Raw genomic sequence first — 16,389 nt, 5'->3', positions numbered from 1 at the left:
CCATGGTACTTAAACACATTGTACATGAACAAGCGTGCCATCTGATCAGATTTAATCTTCTTCCTGACAGGGATAAAATGGGCCTGCTTGCTGAACCTGCAGATAATGGTCCATATACCATCATTCCCTGTTGGCGTCCTTGGAAGATCAAAGATAAAGTCCATAGCAATGCTTTTCCATGGCTTATCCGGAATCGGCAGTGGTTGTAACAACCCTGGTGCCTTTTGCCTGTCAAACTTGACCTTTTGGCAAACTATGCATGCTCGCACAAAGACATCCACATCTCTCCTCAAGGTAGGCCAATAGAAGAATGTCTCTACCGCTTTAACTGTTGCATCAATGCCACGATGCCCTGCATACGGTGGGACATGACTCTTCCATGACCTTATGTCGCAGTGGCCTAGTGACACAGAGTCTGCCATGCATCATCATAAAACCATCTCTAAGGAGATATTGCTCGTGATGTTGCCCCTCTTGTAACTGTTCAAAGATCCTTGCAAAATCTTCATCAGCGGTATATTGTTCCTTCATGTCATCTAACTCATGATGATAAGGAATTGACACAGCTGAAATTTGTGGCTTTCTTGATAACGCATCAGCCACAACATTCTTCTTGCCTTCCACATGCATAATCTGGAAGTGGAACATGGAAAGAATGTTTGCCCATCACATATGCTTTTCGGATAACTTTGATTGTGTCAAGAAGTATCGCAAGGTCTTGTGATCTATTTGGACAACAAAATCAGCACCTAAGAGGTAGTGCTTCCAGCTAGAAAGCGCATGAATCACGGCCAAGAGTTCTTTCTCATAGACTTGCATAGTCCTCTCTGGCCCTTGCAAAATTCGGCTTTCATAAGCTACTACCCGTCCATCTTGCATTAGCACTGCTCCGATGCTACTGCCACACGCGTCACACTTGACCACAAATGACTTCCTGAGATCTGGCAAAACAATAATTGGATCTGAAGTCAACTTTTCCTTTAAGAGACTAAAAGCTGAAATCTCTTTTTGGGTCCATCTGAAAGTGACCTCTTTCTTTTGCAATGCGTGAAGAGGCGATGCTATCTCTGCAAAATTTCTGATAAACCTTCTATAGTAGGAACACAATCCCAAGAAGCTTCTGACATCGTGCACAGTCTTCAAGTCTGGCCATGTCTTGATAGCTTCGACCTTTGCGGGATCCATTCTAACACTATCCTTTGAGACTATGTGGCCCAGAAAGTGGATCTCTTCGAGGAAGAATTCACTTTTCTTAGGATTGACAAGTAACCTGTGACTGCGCAGCTCTTCAAACACAATGGTAGAGTGATGCCTATGCTCCTCTTCATTCTTTGAATACACTATCATGTCATCGAAGAACGTTCCAACAAACTGTTGATGCGAGCGGAAAATCCGGTCCATCATTCTGTTGAACGTGGCAGGAGCATTTGTTAGCCCAAACGGCATCACTAGAAACTCATAAAGACCAAATGTCGTTCTAAACGCAATCTTGTGCACTTCCTCTGGCCTTATACGAATCTGATGGTACCCACTCTTAAGGTCTATCCCGCTGAAAATTGCAGCACCCTCTAAACGATCGAGAATATCATCAATACGAGGAATAGGAAACCTATTCTTGATGTTATTCTTATTCAACGCACGGTAATCAATACACATGCGCCATGAGCCATCCTTCTTCTGCACTAGGAGCACTGGGTGAAGAACTAGGCTGAATCAGCCCCTTCTCTAATAACTCCTCAACCTGGCCCATAATCTCTTTCTGCTGCGCCGCACTAACCCTGTAGGGAGGTCTATTTGGTGGGCTACACCCTGGCACCAAATCTATCCGATGGTCCTCAGGTCTCTCTGGCGGCAATTGCGACGGTAATGAATCAGAAAAACAGTCACTAAACTTTTGCAAAAATGCTGACCTTTCTTTATCTAACACAGACAAATTTGATTGATCACTATCTAAGACATCACGTGCAAAAATCAAGTACACAGAAAGATGATTCTTTATTACAAAAGTGATAGCAGAAGCAGATACAATAGGGACTGGCTCTCCTTTAAGCTTTACATCCAAGATGTGAGTTTTGCCCCTATGCTGTATAGTGATCTTTTTGTTGGTAGTCCCACCTTGACTTTACGCCTTAATTGAGTTCACTTCCTAGTATCCACCAACTTGCTAAGTGTGACGGGGGGACCTATATGATCTTGCTCTGAGCCTAGACATCCTCTTACCATACGAATTCCAGTGCCGACCACTTCCCGTTTGCGGGTGAATCTACCATTCACATTGGCCATATAATGTCCCCAACTTTGGCACCTGGATCAAAAAAGATGAGTGTCGTCTGATCCCTAACTTTACCCCATGCCCTGCATAACTCACTGGCATCTGTGTTGGGCCTGTCACCCACCATGTTTGGCACTAAACCTGCCGTGGGTTTTCGCTTCTTGCCTTTCTGGTCTTCTTTATCCTCTGAGTCAGCTGACCTTTTCCTTTGTGGACAATTGATAGAAAAGTGACCAGGCTGCTCGCACATAAAGCATTTGTTCTCAGCCATTAGGACCTTCTTTTCCTCGAGCGACTTGCGCACAAAAGGCTTCCTTTTCTGTTTCTTTGCTTGCGCTCCAGAAGTCCCAGCTGAATCCTTGTCTTTGGTGGCCTTTTCTGACCCCTGTGACGCATCAGGAGCCGTTTTCACAAAGGGCTTCTTCGCTGAATTTTTCTTTTGCTGCTCTCCTTTGTCACTGCTCGGAAATCCACTGTCCTCTCCTTTCAACAAGGCAAGACCAGTGTTCGCAACTTCCATAAGCTGAGTAAGGGTAGCCACTCTGTTCTTTGTACAGTAATCGCGAAGCCCTTTAGGCAGCCCACAACAGTACTTCTCTATCTTCTCTGTCAATGGCACAAATCTGTAGGAGGTCACTGAGAGTAGCGCTTTACAAAACCTCCTATTGTACTCTAGCAAGCTCTTGCACGAAGCTAAAGTAAGCTGGTGCCAATCTGTCATGACGTCGGCTTCAAATTGATTTGACAGCCAAGCAGATGCAAACATTTGCTTGAAGTAAACCCAAGTGGCGGGTGCCTGTCCTTGCATTAACAATGTCGTCCACCATGTAAGCGCATTGTCCTTTAAGAAAGTGGCAGCTTTCCTGACCTTCGAGGCCTCTGTAAAATTCCCTCCCGCATAAGCTATATCAAACTGTTGGAGGAAAGTGAGTGCCTTTGTCTTGTCCTCGAAACCACTGAAGGTACTGAATTTTACCGTTGCACCACCTTCTTTGTAAGCCTTCGGCTTCTCTAGTGCCCCCAAATTGTCATACGGAATGGTCTGCAACATGGGCACTGTAGTAGGCATGATCGACACGTGTTGGCCATTCACATTTTGTGTCAGAGGTGCGATATCTGGCTGCTGTCCAGAAAAACCAGCCATGCCAAAATGACCCTGTGGCACCCCAAACTGGCCCTGGTTGCAGTGGAAACCTTGCTGCATGCCGATACTACCATACATGGGGTTTGGCATGATGCCTTGCATACCCTCGAACACTGTTCCTGGCATGTACAGCTGACTTCCAGGCGCATAACCAGCCATACTTTGGAACACTGATCCACCCCCGAAATACCCAGGATGTACCGTGGGTGGTGGAAAAACTGAGTGCATAGCTTGGTATCCGGCTCCCTGTCCATTCAAGACAGCATGCTGGCTCTGAAAGGTGGCGGGCTGAACTGGCATAACCTGTGGAATAGGCGTTCTAGCCACCTGTTCAAGCACGGGAGGAACCTGCTTTTGAGCCCCCGCAACATGCGAGTATTCCCTTTCCTCCTGCGCCACATGAAGTACCTGAGCTTGAGCATCAACAAGCTCCGTACGCGGTGTAGGTTGCCTATTTTGTTGTTGCACTGGTGGCGCTTGCAAGAATTCCATAAACCTCGGATTCTGCACCAGCTGCGAAAAGACATTCACCGCGGCAACTAACCGAGTCTTGAACGCATCATCCTCAAGTTGCCATGTCATAAAGCCTTGTACTACTGGAGGGACATTCACGTTGACAGGAGGTATAGACTGACGTGGCAGTGAGCTCTCGCCAATCTCAAAAACCATAGGAATCTCCTGCCCGTCCTTTGAAGAGGAACCCTCTTCCATAATTCCCTTCCCCTTGTCGGCCATAGTGTAATCCCCGCGTTCCTGCACTATGTGTCTTTACCCTAAACAATCCAGGCTCACTCTTTAAGGAAAAAGTGATTGATGTCCCGGCAACGGAACCATGAAACCGGCCCGTAGGGCGGTAGGCGTTGGCTTTCACCCGATATTCTTTACTTTAGACACACACACAAAGCACTTTGCAAAGAGAACCTACGACGGGAATTAACACTTGAATACACACAGCTCGAAAGCTAGAATGCTCCGAGCAGACACCGACAACCTGTAGGCCCCAAAATTGGCGCCCCTTTCGGTATTTCTTTATTCTTTAGGAGGGTAAATTACAAGGTAAGGTCCTGGAAATCCTTCACGTGTATCCACCTAGATACCATTTGATTTGGCCAAATTTCGGCAACATAACAGCCCCAAAACTTGCGCGAAACCAATTCCCCTGCTAGAAGTCACTTGCACTGGCGTATACCCTCTTATTCCTGCCCAAAAACAGTAAATTCAACACTGTATTTACTGGTTTTTGCCCTGTTTTCAGTCCCAAACAGTCCCCGTACTGTCCTCTGCCAGTGGGGCACGATTCCCAAGTGTCCTGGCGTCCGTATGGCTGAAAAACAGTCAAATTACAGCGCATACACAGCGCTGATTTTGCACCTGTATGGTGAGGTTATGACCCTCACCAGTGCCTGCTTTGGAGTAGCAGCTAGCTACCCCTGTTCCTGCTCAAGGAGGCTCTTGCCTCAGCACGAAAGCATAAACCCACACAGCTGTACATCAGTCAAATGAGGAGCCCTCTTGTGGGGCATCACATAACTGCACGTAGGGGAGAGAGAGAGCAGTGTGTAGTGTGCAGGGCATCACTCCTAGCACCACACTGTACATGAGAGGGAAAGGAAGCACTCCATGGCTCTTAACCTGTGAGACAAATTGCATAATGAGACCTTCCCAGCTTAAAAATTCAGCGCCCATTTTTTTGTAAGAGGCAAGTTCACGAAAATGTGACACTTGGCGCATTTACAAGCATTTTCCCGTTTCGGGTTCGCCGCTTAAAAATATCCCAACCGACGCGTCAGTTGACTTCGCCGCAGAGTTATAAAATGTTCCCCTAGTCATACCGGAGGTAATGACGTGAACACATTTCACGGCCCAAAATAGCAGTTCCCTAAATTTTAGGAGATGCTTCCGTTGGGCTCCCACTGGTCTTCTGACCATCTATCCTCATTGGGACCGCATCCAAAAGTGCAATGTGGCCCAACTGTCGGATACTTTTTGTTGGTAGTCCCACCTTGACTTTACGCCTTAATTGAGTTCACTTCCTAGTATCCACCAACTTGCTAAGTGCGACGGGGGGACCTATATGATCTTGCTCTGAGCCTAGACATCCTCTTACCATACGAATTCCAGTGCCGACCACTTCCCGTCTGCGGGTGAATCTACCGTTCACATTGGCCATACAATGTCCGACCGTTTGCTACTTCAAAAAGAGGGTCTCAAAACAAATAAAATAGACCCCATTGGAAAGAAACCAACAACCAAGGTTAGCAGTTGCCACATCTTTGTGACATGGTTAATAACTGCCACGTCCTCGTGACAGCTACTGCCTCCACTTGAGTAGCACCGAGAAGGAGGGTGTCCCTTCCTACCACATTTGTTGCAAGGTTTGTTTGTGTAGCAATCTTTCGCTACGTGTCCCATTCTTCCACATTCATAACACTTTCTTCCATTTGTCGATGTTGATGGCGAGTGCCTTCCCCTTGAAGATGTTGCAATAAAAACTCCTCCTGATGAGGTGAGTGAACCTCTTTGCTTTCTTTCTTCTGCTTGGACTGAGTTGATGACATCTTGGAATGGTGGTGCTAGTTCTTTTTCTTCAAGAATTGTGACTAAGTGGTCATAAGAAGGTGGAAGTGCACTTAATAGTATGGCCACTTTGTCATCTTCTGGTACTTCAACTTGGATGTAAGTGAGCTACATGACAATGCTCTTAAGCCTATTCACTAGGCTAGCAATGTCCTCCCCTTCAATCATAGTAACTTTGTAAAGCTTTCTTTTAAGACTAACTTTGCTTCTATTGGCCCTAGCTCCAAAATTACTTTCTAGGACATGCGAGGCTTCATGTGCATGCTTACATTCATCTATGAAATGCACATAGTTATCATGCAAGGAGGTGATGATGATTCCCAATGCTTGTTCATCTTTGGCCAAATTCTGTGCACTTGCTATGAGTGTAGATGCCCTAGTGTGCACTCCATCGGGTTTGGCTTGTTGCTCTAAGGCAGTGCTAATGACAGACCACAAACATTTTTTTCATAAGGTAGCCTCTTAACTTTGTTTGCCAAGTGTGAAATCCTTCCTCATTGAATTTCTCTATTCCCTTGTCCTCCATTTGTGCCAATAGAGGGGTCTTAGCTTAGGAGACTCTCCTAGCTAAGTGTCTGCCTCTTTACACGAGCACAATCGATGATAGAAAATTTATTTGCAAAGTTTTGTGCTTGGTTGCAAGATTTAAAATTTTAATATCTTCTTAATGAAATGTGAAGTACCTCTTCACACGAGGTGAAGTCATCCTTCACATACACCTTTGAGTTCTTGATGACTGGAATGAGCCTTCGAAGTTGGCTTTGGATACCTTTGGAGCTCCCCTTTTAAAAGCTTTGTATGCTCGAACAAGCCGCCTTTGAATACCGGTGTAGAAGCTTTGCAAAACTTTGAGGCTTGATACCCTTGGGCTTAATTGTCTTGCTGCAGTTTGGTGGGAGCAAGGCCTTGAGCTTGGAAGCTTTGGACCTCTTGGGATTGCTTACTCCGTGGGAGCAGGAGCTTAAAAAGCTCTCGGAAACTTGAGGCCCGTGGGAAGATAGGAGCTCTTGAGGCTCGGATGCAGTAAGGCAAGACTGCCCGCTTAGAGCTTTTGGAGGCTTGTCATAAGGCGACAAACACCAGGCAGTCGCGGGAAGGGGGGCCCCGTAGGGGCAGACCCGAAAAAAGGCTTAAAGGGGGTTGAGCGCGCGGACGGCCGGCCGGGGTCCGTTCGGACCCGAAATGTTATAAAAAAACGGTTGAGCGCCGATTTGAGGTCCGCCCAGTGGGCGCCCGATTTGAGTGTGACCGCCCTTTAAAAATGGTCAAAGGCCCCTAAAAACAAGGTGTTCCCACCACGGTAGGGCCCGTTTGAGGCTCTTTGGGCTTGTTTTTTCCACAAGGATGTGGTGAGCATTGAATGCTATTTTAGGCGCACACACACACACACACAATTTGGGTCTTGAGTCTGCAGAAAAAACCAAAGATTGAGGGTGTTCAAGAGGAAATTAATCAAGCTTTAGAATGTGCATATGAAGTGTGATTTGAGCATGGAAATAGTCGGTAGAGAGCTTTTGAGACAGGCTATGCACACACACCAATGGTGAATGCCAATTTTACTAAAATGAGGAGCAAATTTTGAATGCAAAATGCAAGTTCCTAATGGCAAATTAATGAACTTTGACGCTAATTAAGCTTCCATTAAGCCAATGAGTAGTGGCTCAAGAGTCCTTAGCTCAAGAACATGCTCATGCTAGCCAATGGAATACTAATTAGGTATGCATTATGCAATAAAAGAGCAAGCCTAATGGATCTATCTAATGATGATCAATGAATGCTAATTGTACAAACATGCCAATGCATAATAGCAAGCCTAGCTAGCACACCATGGCTCTGATACCAAATGTTAGGAATTGGATCGTGCTAGCTAGGGTGGATGAAAGAGAAACATGGTGCAAGTGTGTGAGTGTGTGTAAGCAAGATTATCACTCAAGTGAATTAGGTTCCAAGATAGAATTAGGTTGGACTCATAAACACAATCTTGAGTATTGACTTAGCTTAGCACAAGCTCACCATAGACAAGCATGTAGTGCAAAATGGAGTTGTTGTTTATTCATTCATGAAATGAGCTTTAAGTAGCTCTACAGCCTTGCTCCACAGCATGTGAGATAAATCCACTCTCCTCTCCTTGACTCACACCTTAGGACAAAGCTCACACTTTACACTGTCGACCTCCATATAGACCCCATGACCGGGAAAACACAAGGCAAAATTAGAAAAACAGGGCTCCAAGGCCCTAGGGCACAAGGAGCACACATAAAGTCTAGGGAAAAATAAATGAAGCCTCGACGAGGCTACACAGATATAAAGAGCCAATCCTCAGGCTTCGCATGGCCACACCCAACCAGGCACATCCACACGCCCTGTCACCTATCCTTGGGAGATACGGGGACCATGTGGCCATATCAGAGAGATGTCAAACTCTGACAAACACAACAAAGTCAGTCAATGGAGAGTACGAGGAATAAACTCATCTATAAAGCAGCCACCAGCTCCATCAATTGTGCACTAGGATGCTGTCCCTGTCAATAAAGGATTTGAACTGCTCAAAGAAAACTAGAGAGACAAAGACAGAAGAGCCATGTTCCCACAAACAGAAGACTAAACACAATAGAGTCCCACAAGTTGAAAAGAACAAAAGAAAAACTAACAAACCAACCAACTACACATACAAAGAGGTAATCCCAGCCTAAGGGGACAAAACAAAAAAAAAATTACGAGATTAGGACATTCAACCAGAAAGCTGCACGGTAAAGAAACTTTCCAAATCTTAAGTTATTCAGCTGAAAATAATTGCTCCAATCTCGGCAACCGGTTTGTCATTTCCACCCCAGTGCAAGTGGAGTTTTCTGATTGGAGAACATAAATAACCCACAAAAACAAATTACTCTCCGTAATGATGGCAAAGTTCACCTGGAAACTAAAAAGCAAAGGCTGGCAAGTGAATTATTTTACCTGCATCCACGAGTGCAGGTGTCTCCAAGGATCATAATGGTTGCAGTAGCAGTACCAGTCTCACCACCACTCCAGCATTCACCAATGTTGGGGCATTTTGCCTCTTCACATACTGTGTGCAGGTTGAGTTCACGGAGCTTAGCCTTGATAGCGGTGTACTTGTCCCCTCCAGGGATGATGCGCTTCATCCAGGGAGGCTTAGGTATTGGGTTCTTCTTGGTGCCGACTTCCACAGAATAGGGATCTCCATCCTCGTTCGGAGCCCTACTTTGAAGAAAGTCTTGAAGTTCAGGCCCTCCCGCATCCAGGCGTGCACGCAACGCATCTAAAGACGACGTTGCCTTCTTGCTTTCTAAAATCTCTGTGCAGAATCCTCGAGATCGCATAGACAGGTAGCGCAGATGATACACAGCCTTCCCCATTCGCGATGCATAAGCATTCCACGTGTCACCAAAACAAGAATAGCCTATGGCTTTAGGAAAGATTGTATATGCCATTTCAACACTTCTCAAAAATTTAAAAAAAAATCAATAAATTCTATTATTTTTTATGCTATTAATTATGTCTAAGATATTTATAAACTGGGAGGAGAGACATTAAAATGAAGCGCAGAGAGAGAGAAAAAGAGAGAGAGAGAGAGAGAGTGTAGTCTTCAAAACATGCTATATTTTGTTACAGGAGAGAATGTTTGGGATACCGATCGTAGTGTTTCAGAAGTGTACCTCACAAAAAACCACAAGGAGGGTTAGAGTTTTTTCAAGCTCAATATTCGCAATGCAATAAATTACCGTGCAATTGAATGTGTATTGTCGATATACGCAGGTTGCATTTAACCTTTCGTATGATAGCATTGTTTGAAACAAACACGATAGTGGAGGTGTTACTAAGCTTTGGTATGCAAGATCCGAGAGGGCTCTTTGCAGTGGTAGAGAACCATTTTGAGCGAGGTAGGTGCATACTTGAGGCGGGGTGGCCAAGGCGAAGTCTAAAGTTGCGTCACCAAAACTTTGGTATGGAAGAGCCGAGAGGCTCTTTTGCAATGGTAGGGGACAGAGATGAGTGCGGTAAGTACATATGATATCCTGCAACTAGAATGTTTACCTTAAAGGTACTTGATAGGTTCATTAACAAATCATTGAGCCCTTCCACTTGCATCGGTCTAGCAACTATGACCTGGCTACTTTCGAGCACCATTCTTAATCCTCGTGCATTCAAATTTTTGTGTCGTCTCTGACATGCCAGTAGTTGCATAAGAGTCACTCATTCACATATGTTGCAGCAGCTTTTTGTGATTTCGTAAAAGAGCACCACATTTGGCATACATATCAACCAAGACAGTGCCAAGCATGACAATGTTTTTTCAATAGCCTCTTAACGCTGCTCTTATTGCACACATCCCGCAATTGGCCCTGCTCCTGTTGTACGTTCTTGTGACTAGTGCATTCCAATGCTTTGCATCCGCTGAAAATAGCCTAGAGCTTCTTGGACCTGCTCTTGTTGCGCATATCTTCCAATCAATGCATTCCAAGAGACAACAATCCTCAAGCACTTTTTGTGCTTCCTCAAGCGCACCACATTTGGCATACGTATTGACCAAGACAGTGCCAAGCACGACATCTTTTTCATCAACCTCTGAATAACAATTTAATCATGAACTTTTGTGCCCATATCAGCATCTTGCATAGAGCCACATGCCTTCAAGATGCATGCGTAAGTGGTTGCATTTGCTGGAAATAGAGTAGAGCTTTCTCTTATGGAAAAGCTTGCAATCAGTGCATTCCAAGAGTCCATAGTCTAGATAGGCAACTGAAAACAGCCTAGAGATTTTTGGCCCTGCTCCTGTTGTGCGTATCCCATGACTAGTGCATTCCAAGAGTCCACCATCCGAACAAGAAGCTCCTCGAGCACTTTGCATAGAACCACATGCCTTCAAGATGTAAGCATAGCCTTCAAGACGAAAGTATATGTGAATGAATTTGGAGAGATACACTTGCTTTGTATCCGTTGAAAATAGCCTAGAGCTTTCTTGCCCTACTCTTGTTGCACATATCCTGCAATCAGTACATTCCAAGAGGCGACATTCCACACAGGAAGCTCCTCAAGCACTTTTTGTGCTTTCTCAACCGCACCACATTTAACATACATGTCGACCAAGACAGTGTCAAGCACGATTTTTTTTTTCAACAAACTCCAGCGAACAATATAATTGTGAATTTTTGTACCCATATCAGCATCTTGCACCACATGCCTTCAAGATGCATGCATAGGTGATTGCATCTGCTGAAAACAAACTAGAACTTTCTCTTGTGGAGCAAATCCTGCAATCAGTGCATTCCAAGAGTCCACACTCCGGATAGGAAGCTAAAAACATCCTAGAATTTTCTAGCTCTACTCATGTTGTGTATATCCTGTGATCAGTACATTCCAATGCTTTGCATCCGTTGAAAACAACCTAGGGCTTTCTAGCTCTACTCTTGTTATGCACATCCTATATCTAGTGCATTCCAAGAGGCGACATTCTGGACAGAAAGCTCCTCAAGCACTTTTTGTGCTTTCTGAGTGCACCACATATGGCATACATATTGACCAAGACAGTACCAAGTATGACATCTTTCTCAAGTGCACCACATTTGGCATGCATATCAACCAAGACAATGCCAAGCACGACATCTTTTTTCAACAGACTCTGACAAACAATATAACTGTGGATTTTTGTGCCGATATCAGGATCTTGCACTAGTTGTCTTCAAAATGCATGCGTAGGTGATTGCATCTGTTGAAAACAAACTAGATCTTTCTCCTATGGGGCAAATCTTACAATCGGTGCATTCCAAGAGTACACACTCCGGATAGGAAGCTGAAAACAACCTACATATTTTTGCCATGCTCCTATTGTGCATATCCCATGGCCAGTGTATTTCAATGCTTTGCATCTGCTCAAAACAGCCTAGAGCTTTGTGGCTCTACTCTTGCTATCCACATCCCACATTCACTACATTCCAAGAGGCAACATTTCAGACAAGAAGCTCCTCAAGAACTTTTTGTGCTTTCTCAAGCGCACCACATTTGGCATAGACATCAACCAACGCAGTGCCAAGCACGACATCTTTCTGGACTTTCTCTTGTTGTGCATAGAGCAACATGCCTTCAAGATGCATGGTAGATGATTGCATCTTTTGAAAACAAACTAGAGCGTCATAAAATGAGTGCATTCTAAGAGTTCTAGTGCTACTATTCTATAGGAAAGAGAGGCCCACATGTGTATAGGAAGGCGCAATCCAAGAAGAAGAGGAGCATAAGAAAGGAGGCCATCCGAATGTGGTAAAGGCATGAGGTCGTAGGAGTTGTCTTATGTCATAAAATCCAATATCTACGTATTCCAAATGATTTTCTCATATTGAACTAATCATTTAATGTGGGAAAAGGAATGGGAACAAGAGTTAGAATATAGTTATGTGCTTTTAGACTTATCTCAGCACGAGACCAAGGGGAGAGAAAGCTACATCTCATTGAGGGTCCAAAAAGGAGATGGTCTACCAAAGAGTAATTAGCAGATAATGGAGCTTAAAAGACCTTAGGGTTACCTTCACGAAAGAACTCCAAAGGTTAGTGTAAAAGTCCTTCGACCTAGGACCTTTAGGTACTTTAGACCTTAGGCAAGCTATGCATGTGCTTGAGGTGTTTGTCGTGCTTCATAACAAAGGTGCTTGTCGTGCTTAATGACTAAGGTGCTTTAAGTGCTTGTCGTGCTTGATGACCAAGGTGCTTGAGGTGTTCAAGTCAAAGGTGAGCCCTAAAGGTAGGGGCATGAGACAAAACACTTACACACACACTCAAGGCAAGCCCAAGACTCAAGAGGCATAAAGGACACATGTCAGGCCCCTAGCAATATTGCCCTCATAATGTGTCTGAATCCTATTGGATGACCCATAGGGAGGTCCAATGAGAATTTAGATTCAACTAAATAATTAAGATCTTTCTCTCAAAGGGGAAAGGAGGACACTTGTCCAAATGCTACATTTAAATAATTAAGATCTTTATCTCAAAGGGGGGAAGGAGGACACTTGTCCAAATGCTACAATTAAATAATTAAGATCTTTTTCTCAAAGGGGGAAAGGAGGACACTTGTCCAAATGCTACGCCCCTTGCTTGTTATGACTAGAGCCATTCATTGGCTAGCCCAAGGCTTGAGCCAATAGGCTTGTAGCAACAGTAAAGCAGCAAAATCGAATCCTCTCTCTCTCTCTCTCTCTCTCTCTCTCTCTCTCTCTCTCTCTCTCTCTCTCTCTCTCTCGCGCACACACACACACACACACACACATATACTCCACAAGCCACACACACACTCCCCCATTGTGTGTTGTGCACACAAGTCATCCCCTTCTCTAAGCTTGAAAAGTGGAGAGCCTACACCAACCAAGAGTTATGCTCAAAGCAATGCTTATCAATCTCTCCATCTTCATTATCACTATGGTAAGCTATGCTCTAAGAGTGATTATATGTGAGGAGACTACTTCTTTCTCGTAGAGATACATCTTCTTCTCTTCATCTTCCTCACTCCTTGGTAGCTCTCTCCACCTTTGAAGGTGTTTAAGGTCTTGGGATTGAAGCCGGGGACAAGTTATTGTTTTGCAAGTTAGTTACATGCATAATATTGGTGCATGAAGCTTACCATCTTTATGGCATCAACAAGGTTTCAAGGAACACAAAGCATGTATTATACCAAGCCTCTCTTCAAGGGAGAATCTATAATACAAAAGCCTTTTGGAGGAGGGACCCGGCTCTAAGTAAATCCGGTCCTCCAATTTCTATAATTCTCTCGCTATCTTTTGCAAGTAATGTTCATGACAAGCTAACTAGGTATAACATTTATTTTGCTACATCAATCAAGTACTCTCCTTGAGTTCATTAAGAATACTGTTAAGGAAATGCTCACTTTTGTTACTTTAATTCTGCTACAATCCATGTTATTAGCCATATTTCGTTACATTGGTATCAATGCTATTGGTTTCTTGTTTCTTGCTTAAGAAGAGTGCTCCTTAAGTAATCCATGAAAGGTTGGAGTTGTTCATTACAAGAGGGTAAGTGGGATGGGGATTTATTATCCCGGTTGGAATGAACTGAGTTCAAGGTACTCCGTTGGGAACTATAGATTTACTGTTGGAGTCTTTCGAGGCTTGCCTTTGGCTTAACTATTATTGAGCTACTAGCAAGCTCAACAGGAACCATAATCAACCGAGCACTGTTAGACCCTCTCCACTACTCTTTGCAATCAATAGTCTCTAAACGATGGGTGTGGCTGCTTGAGAGCTAATTTTCAAAAGTTAAGAAGAGTAGCAACTAAAGTTTTGAGGTTGCCAAAGCACAAAGTAGCATATATATGAATTTAGTTAGCATGGCTGACAATAATAAAGAGAGTAGAATGAATATTGACCACTTTGAACATGAAGGTGCTACTAATGATGCCCCTTTGTTTGTGAACTATCTTGTTACTAGGTTGCACAAGCCATGGGCAACCCCACTTTACAAGCCGAGGTTTCCCAACAACTTCGCACCCATGGGATTCTCCAAACTCCCCAAGAAGAAAGAGAGCTTAGGAAGCCTCTTGTAGAGACTTCCAAAATAAGACTCTCTCCGGTGAGAGAAGAGGAAGAATCCTATGAAAGAGAAAGAAGTGAATCTCCAAGTTTTTCGGAAGATATGGCTCCGGGAAGACGGCGGTCAAGACGATCCCCAACTCCTCCCAAGAGAAAAAGATTGTCATATAGTCCTTCTCCTCGTCATTCTGGGAAGGAAGAGAGGTCTCAAAGGAGGAAAGAGGCAAGAAAGAGGTCACACTCTTCTCCATCTTCATCATATTCCTCCTCTTAATTGGCCACGATTGTGGAAGGCAAGACGATGGTGGCCGCTTACGTACCAAGATTTACCATCGCTCTGCAGCTATCTCTGAGGGTGAGGAGGCGACCAAGAAAGAGGAGCTTCAAATTCTGCCAAGCAGCACACATGAGGACGAGGGGTATGTTGGAGAGGAGAACAAGGCTGATCTTGGAGGTAGCAAGGTAGAGCATGGCAGGGTAGAATTGGCCACAATTGTCGAAGGCATGGAAGACGACTGTGGCCGCTTACGTAGCAAGCTTTACCATCACTCTGCCTAAGGACGAGAACACGAAGGGGTAAGGCTACCTACAATTTTCTTCCATGACAATTAAAACAAAGCCTCTACGACCTGCTAAAAATAAAACTAAGAAGCCGTTAGAAAAGCGCTTCAATGTGGATGAGCCTCGTGCGAGATTTTTGAATGAGTCCTTGTATGCTAATGAAGTAAAAAGGAATGGCTTTTCCTAGTGTACAATGTAGATTACAAACATCATGGATGGAGTTGGAGCAATCAACCGGGTCTCTCTCTCTCTCTCTCTCTCTCTCTCTCTCTCTCTCTCTCTCTCTCTCTCTCTCTCTCTCTCTCTCTCTCTCTCTCTCTCTTTGTTTTAGGAGTCGGGGATGGGTACCCTCTGTCATGTCTCCCAAACAACACTTTGTAACGGAAAAATGACAAAGACTTCAATTGCACCCAAGCTCCTAGGGCAGACGCTTTTGTCACTAGTTTCCCCTCAACTATGTGAGACTTTGCTTCCCCAAGAGGCCACGATTATCTAGTCTCTTATAGCAACGCCCTTGAGAGACCTCCCTTTGGAGTTTCCCCCGATAGGTAGCTTATCGCTCACCATGCTAAACTGCCCTTGTAACCCAACAATTTTCCAAGCAAAAATGCCATATCCGCTAGGAAGGGTGTCGGCTCGCCTCTCTCTCTCTCTCTCTCTCTCTCTCTCTCTCTCTCTCTCTCTCTCTCTCTCTCTCTCTCTCTCTCTCTCTCTCTCTCTCTCTCTCGCGTGTCCTCATCTCAATAGCACAAAGTCTACTCGACCTCTAGTGTTAGTTAGCTCATATCTCATTCAAACCACGTTGAGGCTAAATTTTCCTCTTTCCAACACCAACTCAAGCACTCATCCTAAATCTCATTGGAAATCATGCCACCTTAGTCATACCCTTTAGCATGAGTCCTTACATTAAATGTCTCTTGTTTGAATCGATGCGATTGTCGCTTTTGTTGTTTGTCCCCATCGCGACATATCTAACATCTCAAAATTATGGTGACTTAAGACAAGTTGTGATTTTGGAATGTTTTTTTTAGCAGCTTTAGAAGACCAACTTCAAATGCTAGGGTGTTTTCTCATTTTGCTTTGAAACACAACATGATGTTCATAGACACACAATCTATAGTGACACCGAGGAAGACTGTACGGCTACAACACATGACCCTCTCAGACATATCAATGGCAAGGGTGCCTTGATGCCCTTGAAACAATTGAATTAGGCCAAAACCGAGGCCAAAACAAAGCCTACGCATGTTGTTTTTCCATAGGTTCACGTACATTACACACAA

At 44.4% G+C, this 16,389-nt stretch overlaps 1 protein-coding gene across 1 annotated transcript in view; it reads right to left on the bottom strand.

The window, feature by feature from the left end:
* The window catches only part of LOC147424327 (lipoyl synthase, mitochondrial-like), a 41,175-nt gene extending 31,772 nt beyond the window's left edge, over positions 1-9,403 (bottom strand). The window contains exon 1 of the mRNA XM_086499653.1: positions 8,949-9,403. Within this exon, the coding sequence (XP_086355779.1) occupies positions 8,949-9,370 (422 nt within the window). The 5' untranslated portion in view covers positions 9,371-9,403. The remainder of the gene's footprint in view (positions 1-8,948) is intronic.
* Positions 9,404-16,389: the final 6,986 nt, after the last annotated feature.

Source organism: Adiantum capillus-veneris, chromosome 25, assembly GCF_014529385.1.
Source record: "Adiantum capillus-veneris isolate H3 chromosome 25, ASM1452938v2, whole genome shotgun sequence".
Lineage (NCBI taxonomy): Eukaryota > Viridiplantae > Streptophyta > Polypodiopsida > Polypodiales > Pteridaceae > Adiantum > Adiantum capillus-veneris.
Note: the sequence above shows the minus strand (reverse complement) of the source record. Positions and strands in the feature narration are given on the sequence as shown.